Below are 14548 nucleotides of genomic sequence, written 5' to 3' on the forward strand. Positions count from 1 at the left end.
GTGTGTGTGTGCCATAAAAATAACATGACAACCAAAGGCTTTTAGGGCAGAGAGTTAATATTTCAGAGGAACTAATACACGCTAAGACAGCATGCTAAAACACACACACTTCATTGGTTTGTTTTTATAGCTACAGTCTAAGACCGTGGACCGATGGGCCCTATCATCTGAGGGACACTGGTGGCTCCATGTGGTTGTACAGTCTAACTGCTGTCCAGATGAAGGATCTGGAAAAGTACTCCTTCCTTCAGCAGATATATGAGTCTGACTGAAGGAGTCTCAGAGGGGGAGACGGCTCCCTCCAGTTCCCCTCTCAGCAATGAAGGCTGAGCTGCATTAAAATCTCTGGAGAAATCAAAAAACATGATAGTGGCAGTACTCCATGTCTGCAGCTAGACAACAGTTCTGTAGTCGAACTGCAGGGGTCCAGCAGTGAGCTCACCGGTGGGCGGAGCTGGTGGAGGATGAGCCTCTTCATCCTCTTCATCAGGTGAGAAGTCAGGCGCACAGGTCTGAAGGGGGTGGGCGATCTTCAGCACTGGAACCACACAGGAAGTCTCTCCAGTCCCTGAGCAGCCTGGAGCTGAGGCCGGCTGCCTTCCTGTTCTTCATGCTCTTGAGCTGACTTCTCACCTGATCAGCTGTAAAACAGACGCTGAGGGGGTATTATTGTTATTATTGTCTGTAGGTCTGTCCAGGCTGACCCCGCCCCCTGTCCCTTGCCCAGAGTGAGCTTGCTCCAGAACACCCTGTGACCCGGAAACAGATCTGAGGAGAAGATGGATGAATATTTCATATTTACAAACATTTTTATTTCCTCTGAAGAACCTGAACCACAAACCAGAGAAGAGAAATACAGGAGAAGACAGCGCCACCTGGAGGACAGACTCACAACATTCAGCCAGAAATAACACAAGGAAATCTTTAGTCTTTAGGTGATTGATGTAAATATCCGAATAATTTGAATTCAATTTGTCATTATTTGTCCTTATTTCCATCATTCTCTCGTTTCCTCCCTTTCCTCCTCTCCTACCATCTTCCCTTCTTTTGTTCCTTAGTCCGTATTTCCTTCTCTTCCTCTTCCATCATCTCCAGCTTCTATTTTCACTTCCTAAGCTTTTCATTCTTTTCTCTTCCATCACTCTTCATCTGTTCCTCCTCCATTAGACAAAGCGTTTCTCATCTTTTATTGATGTTTATCAGCAGATGGTGTGTGTTTGTTTACAGGCTGAACTGAGCCTCGTGTCTTCCTGAAGGTTTCTGCGGTCACGTTACAGTTTGTTGTTTTCAGCTTCAGTCTGAACCTTCGTCATCTAAAGAAAATAAGATCAAATGTTTATCCAGACAGATATAAACAAATAACACAATGAACACAACTCATTGTGTTCTTCACCGTGACAGGAGTCAGTCTGCTGTCATCACAATAATGATAAAAAAGCAAAGCTGGTCTGTTTTATTCAGACTTATTGCTGTATGGTATCAGAGCGGGCGGACCTTTAAACTCACCTTCCTCTGAACAGCATCAGATGATCTCAGTTTGTTGGTCACTCCTTCGGCTCTTCAGGTGCTGGGTTTGGTTCCTCTCAGGCCTTTTTGACCAGAATTCAGATCCCCAAAGACTCCTCTAAAGACCACCTGTTCCAGACCTGCAGGAGGAACTGGTTAACTTGTGAGGAGCTGATAATGTCAACAGGTGAGCAGGTTCCAGATTCTGGTTGAGGATAAACGTGATCTGAAGAAAAGCTGTTTCATTTGTGTTTTATTGAAAACCTTCTGTTACATCACACAATAAGTCAAATACACTTCGTCCCCACAGACGGAACAATGGAGGGAAACTAACAGCTGACAGGAGTGAGCTGGGGTCAGGGGTCAAAGGTCAAAGGCATGGCTCAACTATTACCTCGCTGCAGGAAAGTAAAACCACCTGGAAAAAGATTTGTTAAAATAAAAACCTACCTGAAGCTGTGTCTATTTACAATATTGCCTTAAAAACCAGTTAAAATCGGCCTCAGCTCCCACAGACATGACCTCTGACCTCTGCAGAGCCTCACCTTAAACACTATTCCCCCACCAAGAGGATGATCAACTGATGGGTTGTTAGGGAAACTGATCTGGAGCAGAAACGGAGAAAAGTGATGCATTTAAGGTGAAGCTCAAAGCCCAGGCTTGTCAGGGACAAACCAGACTCACCTGGACCTAAACAATGACCTGCTTCTGAAAAGGTTGGTCCTGATTCCCTTGAGGCCGAGTGTGTGAAGCAGCAGGTCCATCCTGTTTCAGGCCCTGCCTCCTGCTGATGGTGCGTTCAGGTGACTCCACCAGCTCTAACTGGAAGAGGTTTGAACCTGGTCTGGATCTGGACTGTGAAGTTTGAGAAGCTTTCTGATTGTGAATTGGACATTTCTGAGTTGATGAGCTGATGTAGAGAACCTGAACGCACCACACACTTCATGTAAAAGAGGGGGTCTGGTTTAGGAGGCGGAGCCTGAGGTATGACATGGCAGTAGCGGTCTGTATGTCAGAAAGTGACAGGCGGTTTGAGGACAAGTCAAACTGAGAACATCAACAGCAGAACTAAACGCTGCTCCCTCCACCCTGGAGGGAACTGACAACAAATCAAACACACCAGTGACGTGATCAGGTCTGAGGCGGACTGGAGCAGAAGGTCTGAGACACATCAAAAGTTGACACGGAAACATGCAAAGTCCCTGATTGGGTGCTGGACCAAGGTCCTGAAGGGGGCGCTCTCCTCTCCGACAGAGTCCAAAGACTGATATGGCTGCAGAGACCTGGGTCCTGTTAACAGGTCCAGGTGGTGGTCTGAAGGCTCAGAGGCATGTGATGATGATGAAGATGATCAAGAGGGTCTTGATGTGAGTCATCATGTTTGTTCTTGAGTACAGATCCAGGGTTCTGTTCCAGACTCTTTCAGGAAGCTGTGGAGGTTCAGTCCAGTCCAGGCTACAAGACCCTCAGACATCCCAGTCCCGGCCCAAATGAGATGTGTCCGTGGATCAGGATTCAGATCTAGGATGCTGTCGCTCTGGACTGGGGCTGGGGTTTTATGAAAATACTGTTAAAAACTTCCTGAGGCGACTCGGGACCTGGTCTGTTAATGGTAACCATGGCAACGCACCACCTGAGAACAGGTAGTTGATGAAAACAATGTCTGAGTGTGGTTCCGGTCTGGTAGAGGGATGGGGGTCTTGTGGTCTGGAGAGTTCCTTAGGACACAACTGAGAAAGTTTCTATAAAAAGTTCTGAGCGGGACCAGGATCTGGTCCCTCGAGTTTGTGTACATAACCTGGATGTGGACTGTACTGGACTCAAAGAGGCAAAATGTGGTCTAGTGTGATCTGGTTTCTGGATTTCACACCAGAACCTCTGCTGATGAGGATCCACAGCAGGACTTCACCTTCAGAGTCAGCCATCCAGAGACCGTTCAGACCAGGGTCGGGGTTCAGGATGTGGAGAGGAGAGACAGAAGCTTTGATCCCGAACCAGATTTAAAGGGAGACGGAGTCCGGCAGGTTCAGGTCTAAAAAACTTCTTATAAATCACCTAAAGAAAAGACGTTCTACTGCGGAGCTATGACATCACTGTCCCCATCGCTGCTGTGGGGTGTTGTCTGGACTTCGGGTCCGGAGGTGGACTGAGACGGACAGAAACGGGACAGGATGACACACAGACGGTGGCTGGACGGAGGACTAGTCATCTTCATCTTCCTCGTCCTCATCGTCCACGTCTCTCTTTCTCTTCTGTCCCTGAATGCCAGCCTGGTCATCTGCACCCAGAAAGAAGGGAACCAATCACAGGAGGCCGTCAGGACCAATGACCAATCAAAGACCGATCCTGGGATTCTCCATGTGGGACTACAGGGTCTACCAGGAACAGATCTCCAGTCAAAACCTGAGCAGCACTCACCTTCCTCCTCCTCCTCCTCTCCATAGTCTTCCTCGTCCTCATCGTCTTCCTGAGACAAAGGAAGAGGACAGACAGCTGACAGCTAATACTTCCAAAATACAGGACTGGAAGCTTGTTTCTGAAGAACACTAAGACATCTCTAGGACCAATCACGTCTATGTCATTGGCCAGGCCGACGCCCATCAGACCGACTCTGACCCCATCAGTGAATTATCAAGGAACAAAATAAGGCATCTTAGGATAAATCCAAGATGGCGCCCATGTTTATTATACTTTCATTTGTAAAAGTCCTCCACTGCAATTTGAGAGAAAAACATTCTGCAATCTTTTTACTAATTCTGACAAAGATTTTATTCAGAAAAAATAAATATCAGGCACAGATTGGTGTTTTCACACTAATTAGAAGGAGGGCACTCCCTCTGATCAGGGTGACATCAGAGGCGGCCATTTTTGGTGCTGAACCTGGACAAGAACACAATCCTGAGGCTGGCCCACCAGTCTGGCTCAAGGCACTTCCAGTCTGGTTACTAAAAAAAAAATTAGTGGGTTACACCAAACCGTGGACAGTGCCTGAGCCAGCTGTGGGGCGGCCTACGGCCTGAAGGCTGAGTTGCCCACCTGGTTTCCCCGGTTCACCTGAAAGCCCAGCCCCACCTCTCCTCTTTCTGAGCCGTCCTCATCCTCCTCTTCATCATCCTCATCGTCGTAGTCGCCGGTCGGCCCTGCCCCATCCTCGCCATCCTCATCTAAAAACGGGTCAGACCACAGATCAGCTGGTTCAACATGTAACATCATCACTGCTCAAACATCTGCGGGACAGGTGAGGGGGAGGAGACTCAGGTAAGTCAGTAGCAGCAGTTACGTAGCTACCTGTTAGCAAATACAGCAGTTATCTTAGCATTAATTCAGAGCCACAACAAGCGCTCAGATGGACTGAGTGGACCCAGGTCCTCACCTTCGTCCTCGGCCTCAGAGTCAGGGGCCTCGTTGTCCTCCTGGTCAAAGCCGTCCAGGTAGGTGACCTGAGGCAGCAGCTCGAAGACACTCTCCCTGTAATCCTCCAGGGATGTGATCTCACAGTTGAACAGGTCCAGACTCTGCAGGCTCTTCAGGTTTTGCTGCATCAGGAGACATCAGCATGTTAGCAGTTGCACCACTGTGTCTGTGTGTGTCTGTGTGTGTGTGTGTGTGTGTGTGTGTGCGCGCGCCTGACCAGGGCCTCCACATTGCTCAGCTCCTTGATCTTGTTCCCGCTCAGGTTGAGGTAGGTCAGGTTGGGGCATTTCTCTGACAGGGTCTCCAGAGACCCCGACAGGTTGTTATCACTGAGCTCCAACTGAGGAGGAGGAGAAACTGTTAACGCGATCAATCCACCACAACCCACCCACTCAGGTGTGGGTCTGTGTGTGCTTGAGTGTGCATTACCTTGCGTAGTTTGGGTAGTGAGGGCAGCTTGGCCAGCGAGCTCAGGCCCACGTTGACCATACTGAGGAACTCCAGCTCGGTGAACTCGTCTGTCAGGCCCTCCACCTCACCATCTGCTGAGCGACTGTTGTCGACGACCAGCTCCACGATCTGACAGATGCATGGTGGGAAATCAGGCAGTACAAGCTTTGGTACACTTTTAACTAACTGATGTCACACAGCATAGATCCTGCAGCTCCACCTGTGTTTGTGTTGTCACAGTGAAGTAAAGAAAACACGTATCCTGGACGGAACCATAATTTCCTGGATTCATTCTTATTAGCGTTGTGTTTAATGTCCTGAGGGACACATGGAGACCTGGACCGGGTTCAGACTGCTGTATTTCTTATATAACGGAGTGTCTGAGCTGCAGCTCCACCATCACCGGAGCTTTAACCTCCATAATCTACACACTGTGTGTGTGTGTGTGTGTGTGTGTGTGTGTGTGTGTGAGTGAGATACCATCTGCTGTGGACCCCCCCCCCCCTTCATAAAACGTGACACCAGTTGTTGTCTGATAGCGACTTTGTTGTGTATTTGTTATTTAACGGAAATCGGATGGTTATATAACCAACACACACACACGGTAATCTCCCCGGGTCCGTTACGCCATTTTGAGCTTGTGGCTGCCGGTTCTCGGTCCCGATTCGGGCCGGCGGAGTAACACTGCCACCGAACAGAAACGGTGTAAATCCGCGGCAGCTAATCCGCTTTCGGTAAGTCTGCCTCAAAGCGCCCGGCCTGGAGCTCCAGCTCGGGGAGGGCCGAACCAACACCCCCGGCTCCCCGGCTCAGACCCGGTGCAGACCCGATCCAGATGCTTGAAGAAAATGTCGGTTGGCGTTTTTCCGTCCGAATTAAAGCAGCCGGGGATTTAAAATGTCGGCCGGCAGAGAGCTGGGCTGTCGGTGCGGGACCGGAGCCCGAAGGACAAGTTTGGTTCGGATCCTCCGGCGGGTCCAAAGTTTGAGCTGCACGTCGTCACAGATGACCGGAGGCTGAACCGGATCAGAGCAGACCGGCTGAACCGGGAATTCAACGGACTGATCCGGTTCTGAAGGTTTAACATTATTTCACCGGAGGGGGGGACCGCCGCTCTCACCCGGTGATCGATCGGAGCTTTAACGGAACGAAGTTTGAACGGTGGTCGGTGCGGTGTGGACTCACCTCCGCCGGGCTCCGGCTCCGCAGCTCCAGGGTGATCCTCTTTTTCATGTCCATGTCGAGGTTGCTTCAGAGGAGGTCACTTAGGGCGGTGAACGGCAGGAAGGTCCCCGGCTCAGAGCGGAGGCTGTTCGGCTCTGACGGACTCACCTCACCGACTGATCCTCCATGATACGTTCACCCCGCCCCCTTCAAGGAAGCCCCGCCCCTCGCCGCACACGGTTGGCTGCGTGTCTCTCTGTTGCCGCCGATTGGACGACAGACGTGTCAATCACAGTTGATCGCCCGTAATCCACGATCTGGGTAGGAATATCCCCAAAGACACTGACGGGCATACTCAAAGCATCATGGGAAATGTATTTCTTCCTCACTGATGGTCAGCTGACCGAGATACGAACTTGTTTCGATTAACCGTCAATCGCCTGACTGATCAATCAGTTCAACTGTGTTTGTATGAAGTTCTAAACAAACTCTAAAAAACATAAATGCAGATTTCAAATTAAAAGGTCCATACCTGAACTTCTCTGGTCTTTCATTTTGGAGGGTTGCTCCAGGAGAGAGCTGATTGGTTTCTAAACCTTAAAAGCACATAAGATTTCAGGTTAAATATTCAGACTAACTAAAGCCTGCAGTGGATGGCGGGCCCAGATGGGTGGGGCTGTTCTGTTGTGACATCACAGTTTTAAGTTTGGCTGTAGGGACCTTTGTCAACCACTGACCTTAAGAACCATACTGCGATATCACAGTGATGACTTGCAGCTCATAAATAACATTTTTGGCCATCAGTGTCACCTGAATGCCTCGTGCTGCATTCAGATGTTGCTCTCTGAAAACCCAAACGACAACACAGAGGATCTATTCGAAAATGCAAGTGTTTATATTTCAGATGACCAATACAGGCAGCCATCATCATCACATTGAAGCATTCAGGTACAGTTAAAAAAATACAACTTTATATGTACATAGAAAAAGGTTGGCTTAGCTGAGCTTATAAAAATAACTATCACACTCAACTGAACCGACACAGATCAGGGGAAAGAGTCCAAAGAGCTCAACAAGACCGTCAGCTGGCAGGCAGTTGATCAATTATCAATAACTGATATATTACCGAGGGATTGGACCAGGACTGAACCAGGACTCTTTAAGGGCAGTATATAGAATAATCTCATCTGATTTCTAAAATCCAGACGTGGGCCTCCTGTTACATTTTAAGGTTTTTCTGTGACATTTTAAAGCAAAATGTTTTTGACTAAAAGAAGCTGTGCTCCGTTCACAGAAACAACCAGACTGAACTTCTACTCCCATTCAGAGATTTTTAAAGCACATAAACAAACAGTTCCTTGTTCCTGTTTCATGTTGAGCTTCATTTGCCAATGTCTCAACTTCAACTGTTTTCCAACATTTTTGAGGATCAGACAATAAATCCATAACATAATTAACTGATAATCAATAACTATAATAAACACCTTGTATCATTTATACAGTGCTTATGCTTCAAATATCCAAGTGTCTGTATCAAAGCCAGTTCACTGCTCATCTGATGGCACTCAAACCAAAGGAAGTGACCTGTCAAAAAAAAAAAAAAAGGTTTAAAACGTCCAGAGTCCAATTTAAACCCCAGACCAGGTCCTGAAAGTTAAAACCAGCTCATAGTTTAAAAGACAGAGGCAGCTGATGATTAATAATCAACTACAGACATTAGCAGGAAGTCAAAGTGTCCATGAACAAGGGTCACAATCGATTGTTTCCTTGCGATGTTAAGATCTGCATTTCTATTTATGATTTTATTATCATTGTTATCAGTGATGTTTTGTATTAACCTATAAAAGGAACTAATCAATCATTAAAATTATTGATGGCTGTTTTTGAAGACTGGTTCAGTCCAGGTCAGAGGCCTCAGTTTATGGGCTGGAAACATAAGGATTCGCTCTGACACTTTTAGCTTCCCTGTGTTGTGTTCAGGGACCAGGTGGGAACCTGGTCAGTGGAATTTGTCACATCTGAAAACTAACATCCAGAGACAAAAAGGAAATAAACCAGGGAACAACAGAAACAGCAAATGGTTCAGGGCGATGTAGCGTCCTGTCACTCGGTCTATTCTCTTCCGGGTAGGCAAAATAGTGCAGCCTACAGAGAAGTTTAGGGTTTCAAACATGGCCACATGGTCCACTTCATTAAAAACTGGAGTTATGAAGGCATCAGACTGACATCTGTGCAGAAAGGTGAATATCACAGAAGGGATGAGCACGGCTCTGGTAGGGATAACACTGTGCACTAAAACAAACTAAAGAGCCCCCTTAAACAGAATCACTTGTTTTGCACAAAACAGCTGCCTGCTATCTTTCTGGAGATGCTGAGACCAATGGGGAAGCCAAATGTGGTAAAGCTAGGAACCCAGGGAGGACTGAATTCCTGAGCCTTTATGTCTGATTTTGGATTAATGATTTCAATTAAACCTACATCTGCCTGAGTTCTCTCTTTGACCCAGTCACTCCTCTCTGTAGCAGCCATTCTGCATCGCATTTAAGATTGCATTCAGTTCAAAGGACTAGGGGAAACCCAAACTACCAATGTATTTGAGTTATCTGTTTGAACTCCAGATTTTCCTACCCTTTTGCCTTTTTGGGAAAGCTAACTTGCTTCCCTTTGCTGACATGTTGTTGTAAAAACTTTCAAGGATGCAAAATTGTGTTAAAACTCCAACATGTTTACTTGGTACATCTTTAATTCTTCTTTCTTTTCCTGTTCTCTGCCTTTTAGGAATACCTTTGTCTTCCCCTCAAAAATGTAGGTGTACAATCATTCAGGGATTCAAAATGGCACACAACTAAACTTCACTGTTGTGTTTGGTGAAGCCTTTTGCTATTAACTACTTTTTTTTTTTTTTTTTAAGATATCTCAGCATCCACACTTTCAGTGATTCAGTGCATGATGGAGCTCCACTGTCCCCCTCTTTGTCCTCCATTCGTCTGTCTTTGTCCTCCATTCGTCTGTCTTTATCCTCTGACTGTCTTGTGGGGTAGTCATTTTGCTCATCTCATTTTGCCTCATGTTTCGACAGTTTCTTTCAGGGATTCAAAATGGTCAATGACTGAAATCCATGGTGTTTGTTAAGTCTGTTTTTCATTATCAGTGGATTTTTCGGGTGAACCATTTTGCATTTCCTCTGTTGTCTCAAATCATTCTGGGATTGAAAATAGTGACATGGCCCCTCCCCTCCTCCATGCTGTTAAATGGGATACAAACGTACGAGTAAAACCAACCTTCTCCAGTGATGACGTGTCTTTTTGTTGGTGTCACCCCCCCTACCACCCCGTCTCTGTTAGGAGCTGACCTCTGTTGTTTCTCCCCCCGTTTCCACCAGCGTCACCTGCCCCTCCTCCCCCTCCATGATGATGCCTCCCTCCTGCAGCACCACCATTTCTCCTTCCTCCTCCACCACACCGGTGGCCCCTTCTTCCTCGTCCTCCTCTCCGCCCACCACCTCCTCTGGGCTAGCAGCTGCATTTGTGGTGGTGCTTCCGGGGGCCATGGCAGAGGCGTTGGCATTGTTGGCCTGACTCTGGGCCATGGCCTCCAGCTTGATGCGGTACTCCTCGGCCTCCTGCTCTTTACGCAGGAGCTGTTGTCGGTACTCCTGAGCCTTCCTGTTAGCCTCCTGAAGCTGCCTCTGCAACAGTTCCTACAAGGAGTTGGGTTGGATGAGATTTTTGGGGGGGGGGTTATGGTTATTCACACCAAAACTGCAGCCACCTGTTCTGCTAGTGAAAGAGACTGAATAAACCAACTGCTGAGTGAACACCGTCACTAACAGCTCACACTAACAATCAATAACTGACAACAGCTGGCTAACCAACAAACATGAACGAAAGTAACTTAACTACACAAAGTTAACTACACAAACTCACCGTCTCTCCTCCATCGTTGTGGTTGTTGGCCACCTCAAGCTTCCTCTTTCTGGAGGGTGGAGGCTGAGGGTCTTCCGTCACAACCTCCTCTGTCACTGTGTTAGCCGGCACAGCTAGCACTAAAAACAAACCAACCGCCCATCCCAAAAAAACAAACAAACAAACAAAACAAAACAAAAAACAGTCAGCATCCAAATACAGCTGTGACTCAGAACACACTGCACTGGTTCAAAGGTCGTACTCTGCTGTCCGTGCTGCATAGTAACAAAGAATGGCTGTGCCATCCCTCCTGTCGTCTGCAGGTTGCCATGTTGGTCCGTTACTATGGTGATGACCCTCTGCCCACCTTCATTGACAACAGCTGCATGCTGTATGTTGGAGTCCAGAGCATTGGCCGCCATTGCCTCTTCTGAGTCTCCTGAGGCACAAAAATCGACACTAAGATCAAACCAGTGTGCCTGGACATCACTGCATGTGTGTGTGTGCGTGCGTGCATGTGTGTACCTGCATTGGCCTTGTTAAGCAGCTCAGCCAGATTGACTACGCCCCCCTGGATGGCAGGGATACCTTGGATGATGAACTGAGGTTGGTTGGTGGCAGAGCTCGTCTCCACATTCATGCTCACCTGGTTCATATTCACCTGATTCATGTTCACTTGATTCTGCATCCCCTCCTGCATGCCCACACACACACACACACACACACACACACACACTAACTAAATGCTCTTGTGCCTGTTTTTTTTTTTTTCTCTGTGTTGCCCATAACCCATATTTGGAATCGTCTGATTCTGTCTGAATCATTTCAGACTCTGTTCTTTCTAATTTCTTTATAATCAGGGATAAAAGCTCAGAAAACAAGAACTAACCAGAAACACACTTTACATTTTTCTAGATCAAAACCAGAATAGAGATGTTCAACACAGAGCTTGAATCTTCAAAAAACATGAAACAGGTCAGAACTGTCTCCATGTTTATCTCACCTGGAGCAACAGTATCAGCTCCGTGTTCTGGATGTCGACGGCAATGTCGAATGGCGTCTTGTCGAACTTACTGAGTGCATGCACGTCAGCTCCGTGTTTGATGAGGGTCTCGGCCACGCCATGGTGTCCGTGCTGTGCCGCCCAATGCAGGGCAGTCATCTTCAGCATGTCTTTGGCATTGATGTCAGCGCCACTCTGTAAGAATATGCAGGTTTGAAAACACAATGACTAAAAGTCAAATGTGACAAATGCATGGTTTGGGTTTGTTGTTTCTGAGAGAACATCAGCTGATCCAGGTCTGTATCTGCTGGAAGCTGACGTCAGGTTTATGACCTTAGTCATTGTCAATACTTAATTTCCCTCATGGTAGACTGAAGCTCCGATGTCAAAGATCAGATTCTTATGTCACAGCACCTGGGAATGAGCCAGTATTGACCCTGAGGTTTTCTCACCCGGACAAGCAGCTCCACGATGACGGTGTGTCCCTCCGCAGCAGCCATATGCAGCGGGGTCCTGTCCACCTTGGTTCGCGCATCTCTGCTGACGCCAGCCCTCAGCAAGACATCAGCGGTGGAGTAATGACCGTGTTGCGCAGCCAAGTGGAGGGGGGACGTCCCAAGCTACAGAACACAGAGATACCACCTTTACTGCCATCAGAGGACAAAGTGCTAATAATTAGTAAAAGACAACAGGTCTGGACAGCCTTATCCATTCATCATACAAGAATTAACTTTCCATAAAGAGTTACGAAGTCAGTGGCTCCAATGTTGAGTGAAGTCACATAATGTGTGAACACATTTCCTGGTCATACACTTCAGACTTGAAGAATTTGTCTCAGACAAAACAAACAGCCTGCTCAGAGCAGATCTGCGGTCTCACCCAGTCCGTAGTGAACGGAGCGCCATTGGCCATCAGGTTTCTGACCTCGTCATCTTGACCTTTACGAGCCGCCTCCAACAGACGCTTCCCCAGGTCCACCAATGACATCTGGTCCAGAGGGACAGAGGAACATTCACAGATTAGGTCATTGGTCTGTACTAACAGACTGCAAACCGTTCCTGGTAACAGTGCGTCATCACTATTTATCTATTATCTCTATATGAATGTACTATCACATCATTTTCTGGTAGTAACTGAAAATGACGGGTTTACGTTATAAACCAACGTGGATAATAACGTGTGTTTTAACATACATGGGTCGTCAGTACTGAAATTATATCCAGCTAAATCAGCAAAGGTGAAGGCTTTGGTTACCTTCTGCTCCTTTCTGGTTCACCGTTATCGTCATTTTTGTAATGAAGAATGCATCAATATCTTTTCCATTAAAAAGTGTGTTGTAGAGCTGCAGCAGTAACACCGAGCTGTCCGATAATAGGTGCAGAGCTGCGGGTTGTTTTTGTGCTAACATTATGATGTAAAACAGTCCAAACTCCACAAACACCGACCGTATAAACACACACATAATGTCCGGCCTCCATCAGGCAGCGCCGGGCGGCCTCAGACCGGGTACAATATTCTTTATTGGGGCAGCAGACAAAGCTAGCTAAGTTAGCCGCCTGTGTGTCCGATAATGGGACCATTTCATTTAACAGGACTCGCTATAGCCATACAGCGGAGACGGACGAGGTGTTTCTCCCCGCGGCCGAGGAGCCATTTTACGCGCCTTGGCGGACAGAAAGAATCCGCCACGTGCCACGTCCCCCCCGGTACCCGTCTCCGATCCTGGCTGTTATCTGCCGGTAAACACTGTCCCCTCTTCGGCCCGAACATTTACAGTAGCACTGACAGGAAACCGTTTGATATTAAGTTGTTGGTTTTCCGGGGGAAGTCACGGAGAAATTTCCTATTTTACACGCGGAGAAAAAACTACTTCCACATCCGGTTAACTAGCTTTCTTCAGCGCGAACCGTCAAACGTGCTACCGGAGAGCTCCCCGCTAACAGCCCGGCCCCCCCACCTCTCGGAGTCGGTGTCTGGAGCGCTCAGAGGCAGAGACGGGTGTTTTTCCTGTGGCGGCGGTCCTCGGCTCGGATACTCACCGTGTGGATATTTGTGGGGAGCCAGCCAGCGTTCCCCCGGGCTAACCGTAGCTAACGTTAGCAGGCTAGCCAGCTAGCACAGCAGCCGCCCGGTGCCGGGAGGTGTGAAGAGGCAGACAGGTGAGTGCTCGCTGCTGGGTGAATCAGTAGATCTGACCTGCGGACTGATGGGAACACTTCCCCTTAGCGGGAGCACACAGAGGCCGTTACACTCCGCCGCAGCCTGACTGTCCTCCGGTTGTTTACCGCGGAAAGTTACCGAGCGTCAGCCGGCACACACCCGGATGTAACGGGTGCAGCCTTCAAAATAAGGGCGCCACGGGTTTCCCGCTCCGGAGGTTTATGTTTGGAAAGGTTTGAATTGAGCTCTTTAATCGACAGCAAACGTCATAACTCTATCCAGCTGTTGGATTGGCCGGTAGCTCCGACAGAATGACATCATCTCCGTGATCCAGCACTCATTCAGAGTGAACATTTTCGGTCGGTACTTAATGTTTAAAGTCCCGACAGGAAGTGTGGTCACATTACGTTCCATTGACGTTGGTGTTTCGCAGATAGCCGAGTTAGCCGTGAGCGCGTACAGACTCTTAGATTAAACCGAGGCGGCTTTTACCTTCTGATCTCAGGTTCCCGCGAATTAATGTCTTCTGACGTCACTCAGACTCCGACAGGTGTTTACCTGCAGGTGAGCCGTTAAAAACCCGCGAGTTCTGTGTTTTAGCTGCTACAAAAATGGCGGCTTCACGACACCGGAGGAGGAAGCCAGACTGAGCGTTAACCTCCCCGTGGGCGGGCTCTGTGAGCGCGCCCAGACCTGGACACGGACCTCAGGCCGGTCCTGACGGCGGGGCCCGGCCGACCCAGGGTCCGCGGGCCAGAGAGCTGACCTCAGGTCCATCAGGTTAAATCGTCTGTTCTATAAATCTGGTGACTTTTATAAAGTTATTTCAACATCAGCTGAGAAGCATGAACAGAATCCTTCATCCTTCATTGTATTAAACGAACTGTCTCTGGGGGGCCATGTTGGAAATCCCTTTAAAAGCTGGTAGATTTTCAATTAGTTGTTT

General features: G+C 48.0%; 2 protein-coding genes across 15 annotated transcripts; both read right to left on the reverse strand.

Annotated features, from left to right (window-relative positions):
- Positions 1 to 1744: 1744 nt before the first annotated feature.
- anp32e (acidic (leucine-rich) nuclear phosphoprotein 32 family, member E) lies at positions 1745 to 6735 on the reverse strand. Of its 12 annotated transcripts, none has more exons than XM_029514710.1 (7): positions 6556 to 6735; positions 5350 to 5499; positions 5138 to 5260; positions 4880 to 5042; positions 4579 to 4670; positions 3925 to 3973; positions 1745 to 3784 (listed from the first exon to the last, which is right to left on the reverse strand). In XM_029514710.1, exons 1-7 carry the CDS (start codon positions 6607 to 6609, stop codon positions 3708 to 3710), a joined length of 708 nt encoding a protein of 235 aa, XP_029370570.1. In that variant the 5' UTR covers positions 6610 to 6735; the 3' UTR covers positions 1745 to 3707. The 12 variants fall into 12 exon arrangements, with proteins under 12 accessions (XP_029370570.1, XP_029370564.1, XP_029370566.1 ...); XM_029514704.1 differs by having other exon boundaries at positions 4543 to 4670; XM_029514706.1 differs by having other exon boundaries at positions 3919 to 3973; positions 4543 to 4670.
- A 2637-nt stretch (positions 6736 to 9372) lies between these two features.
- On the reverse strand, positions 9373 to 14233 carry gabpb2a (GA binding protein transcription factor subunit beta 2a). Of its 3 annotated transcripts, none has more exons than XM_029514961.1 (8): positions 14095 to 14233; positions 12322 to 12429; positions 11895 to 12062; positions 11443 to 11637; positions 10965 to 11133; positions 10702 to 10878; positions 10461 to 10579; positions 9373 to 10234 (listed from the first exon to the last, which is right to left on the reverse strand). In XM_029514961.1, exons 2-8 carry the CDS (start codon positions 12427 to 12429, stop codon positions 9875 to 9877), a joined length of 1296 nt encoding a protein of 431 aa, XP_029370821.1. In that variant the 5' UTR covers positions 14095 to 14233; the 3' UTR covers positions 9373 to 9874. The 3 variants fall into 3 exon arrangements, with proteins under 3 accessions (XP_029370821.1, XP_029370820.1, XP_029370822.1); XM_029514960.1 differs by lacking the exon at positions 14095 to 14233 and adding an exon at positions 13482 to 13767; XM_029514962.1 differs by lacking the exon at positions 14095 to 14233 and adding an exon at positions 12697 to 13372.
- Positions 14234 to 14548: the final 315 nt, after the last annotated feature.

The sequence above is a fragment of the Echeneis naucrates genome, chromosome 11 (genome assembly GCF_900963305.1).
Source record: "Echeneis naucrates chromosome 11, fEcheNa1.1, whole genome shotgun sequence".
NCBI lineage: Eukaryota > Metazoa > Chordata > Actinopteri > Carangiformes > Echeneidae > Echeneis > Echeneis naucrates.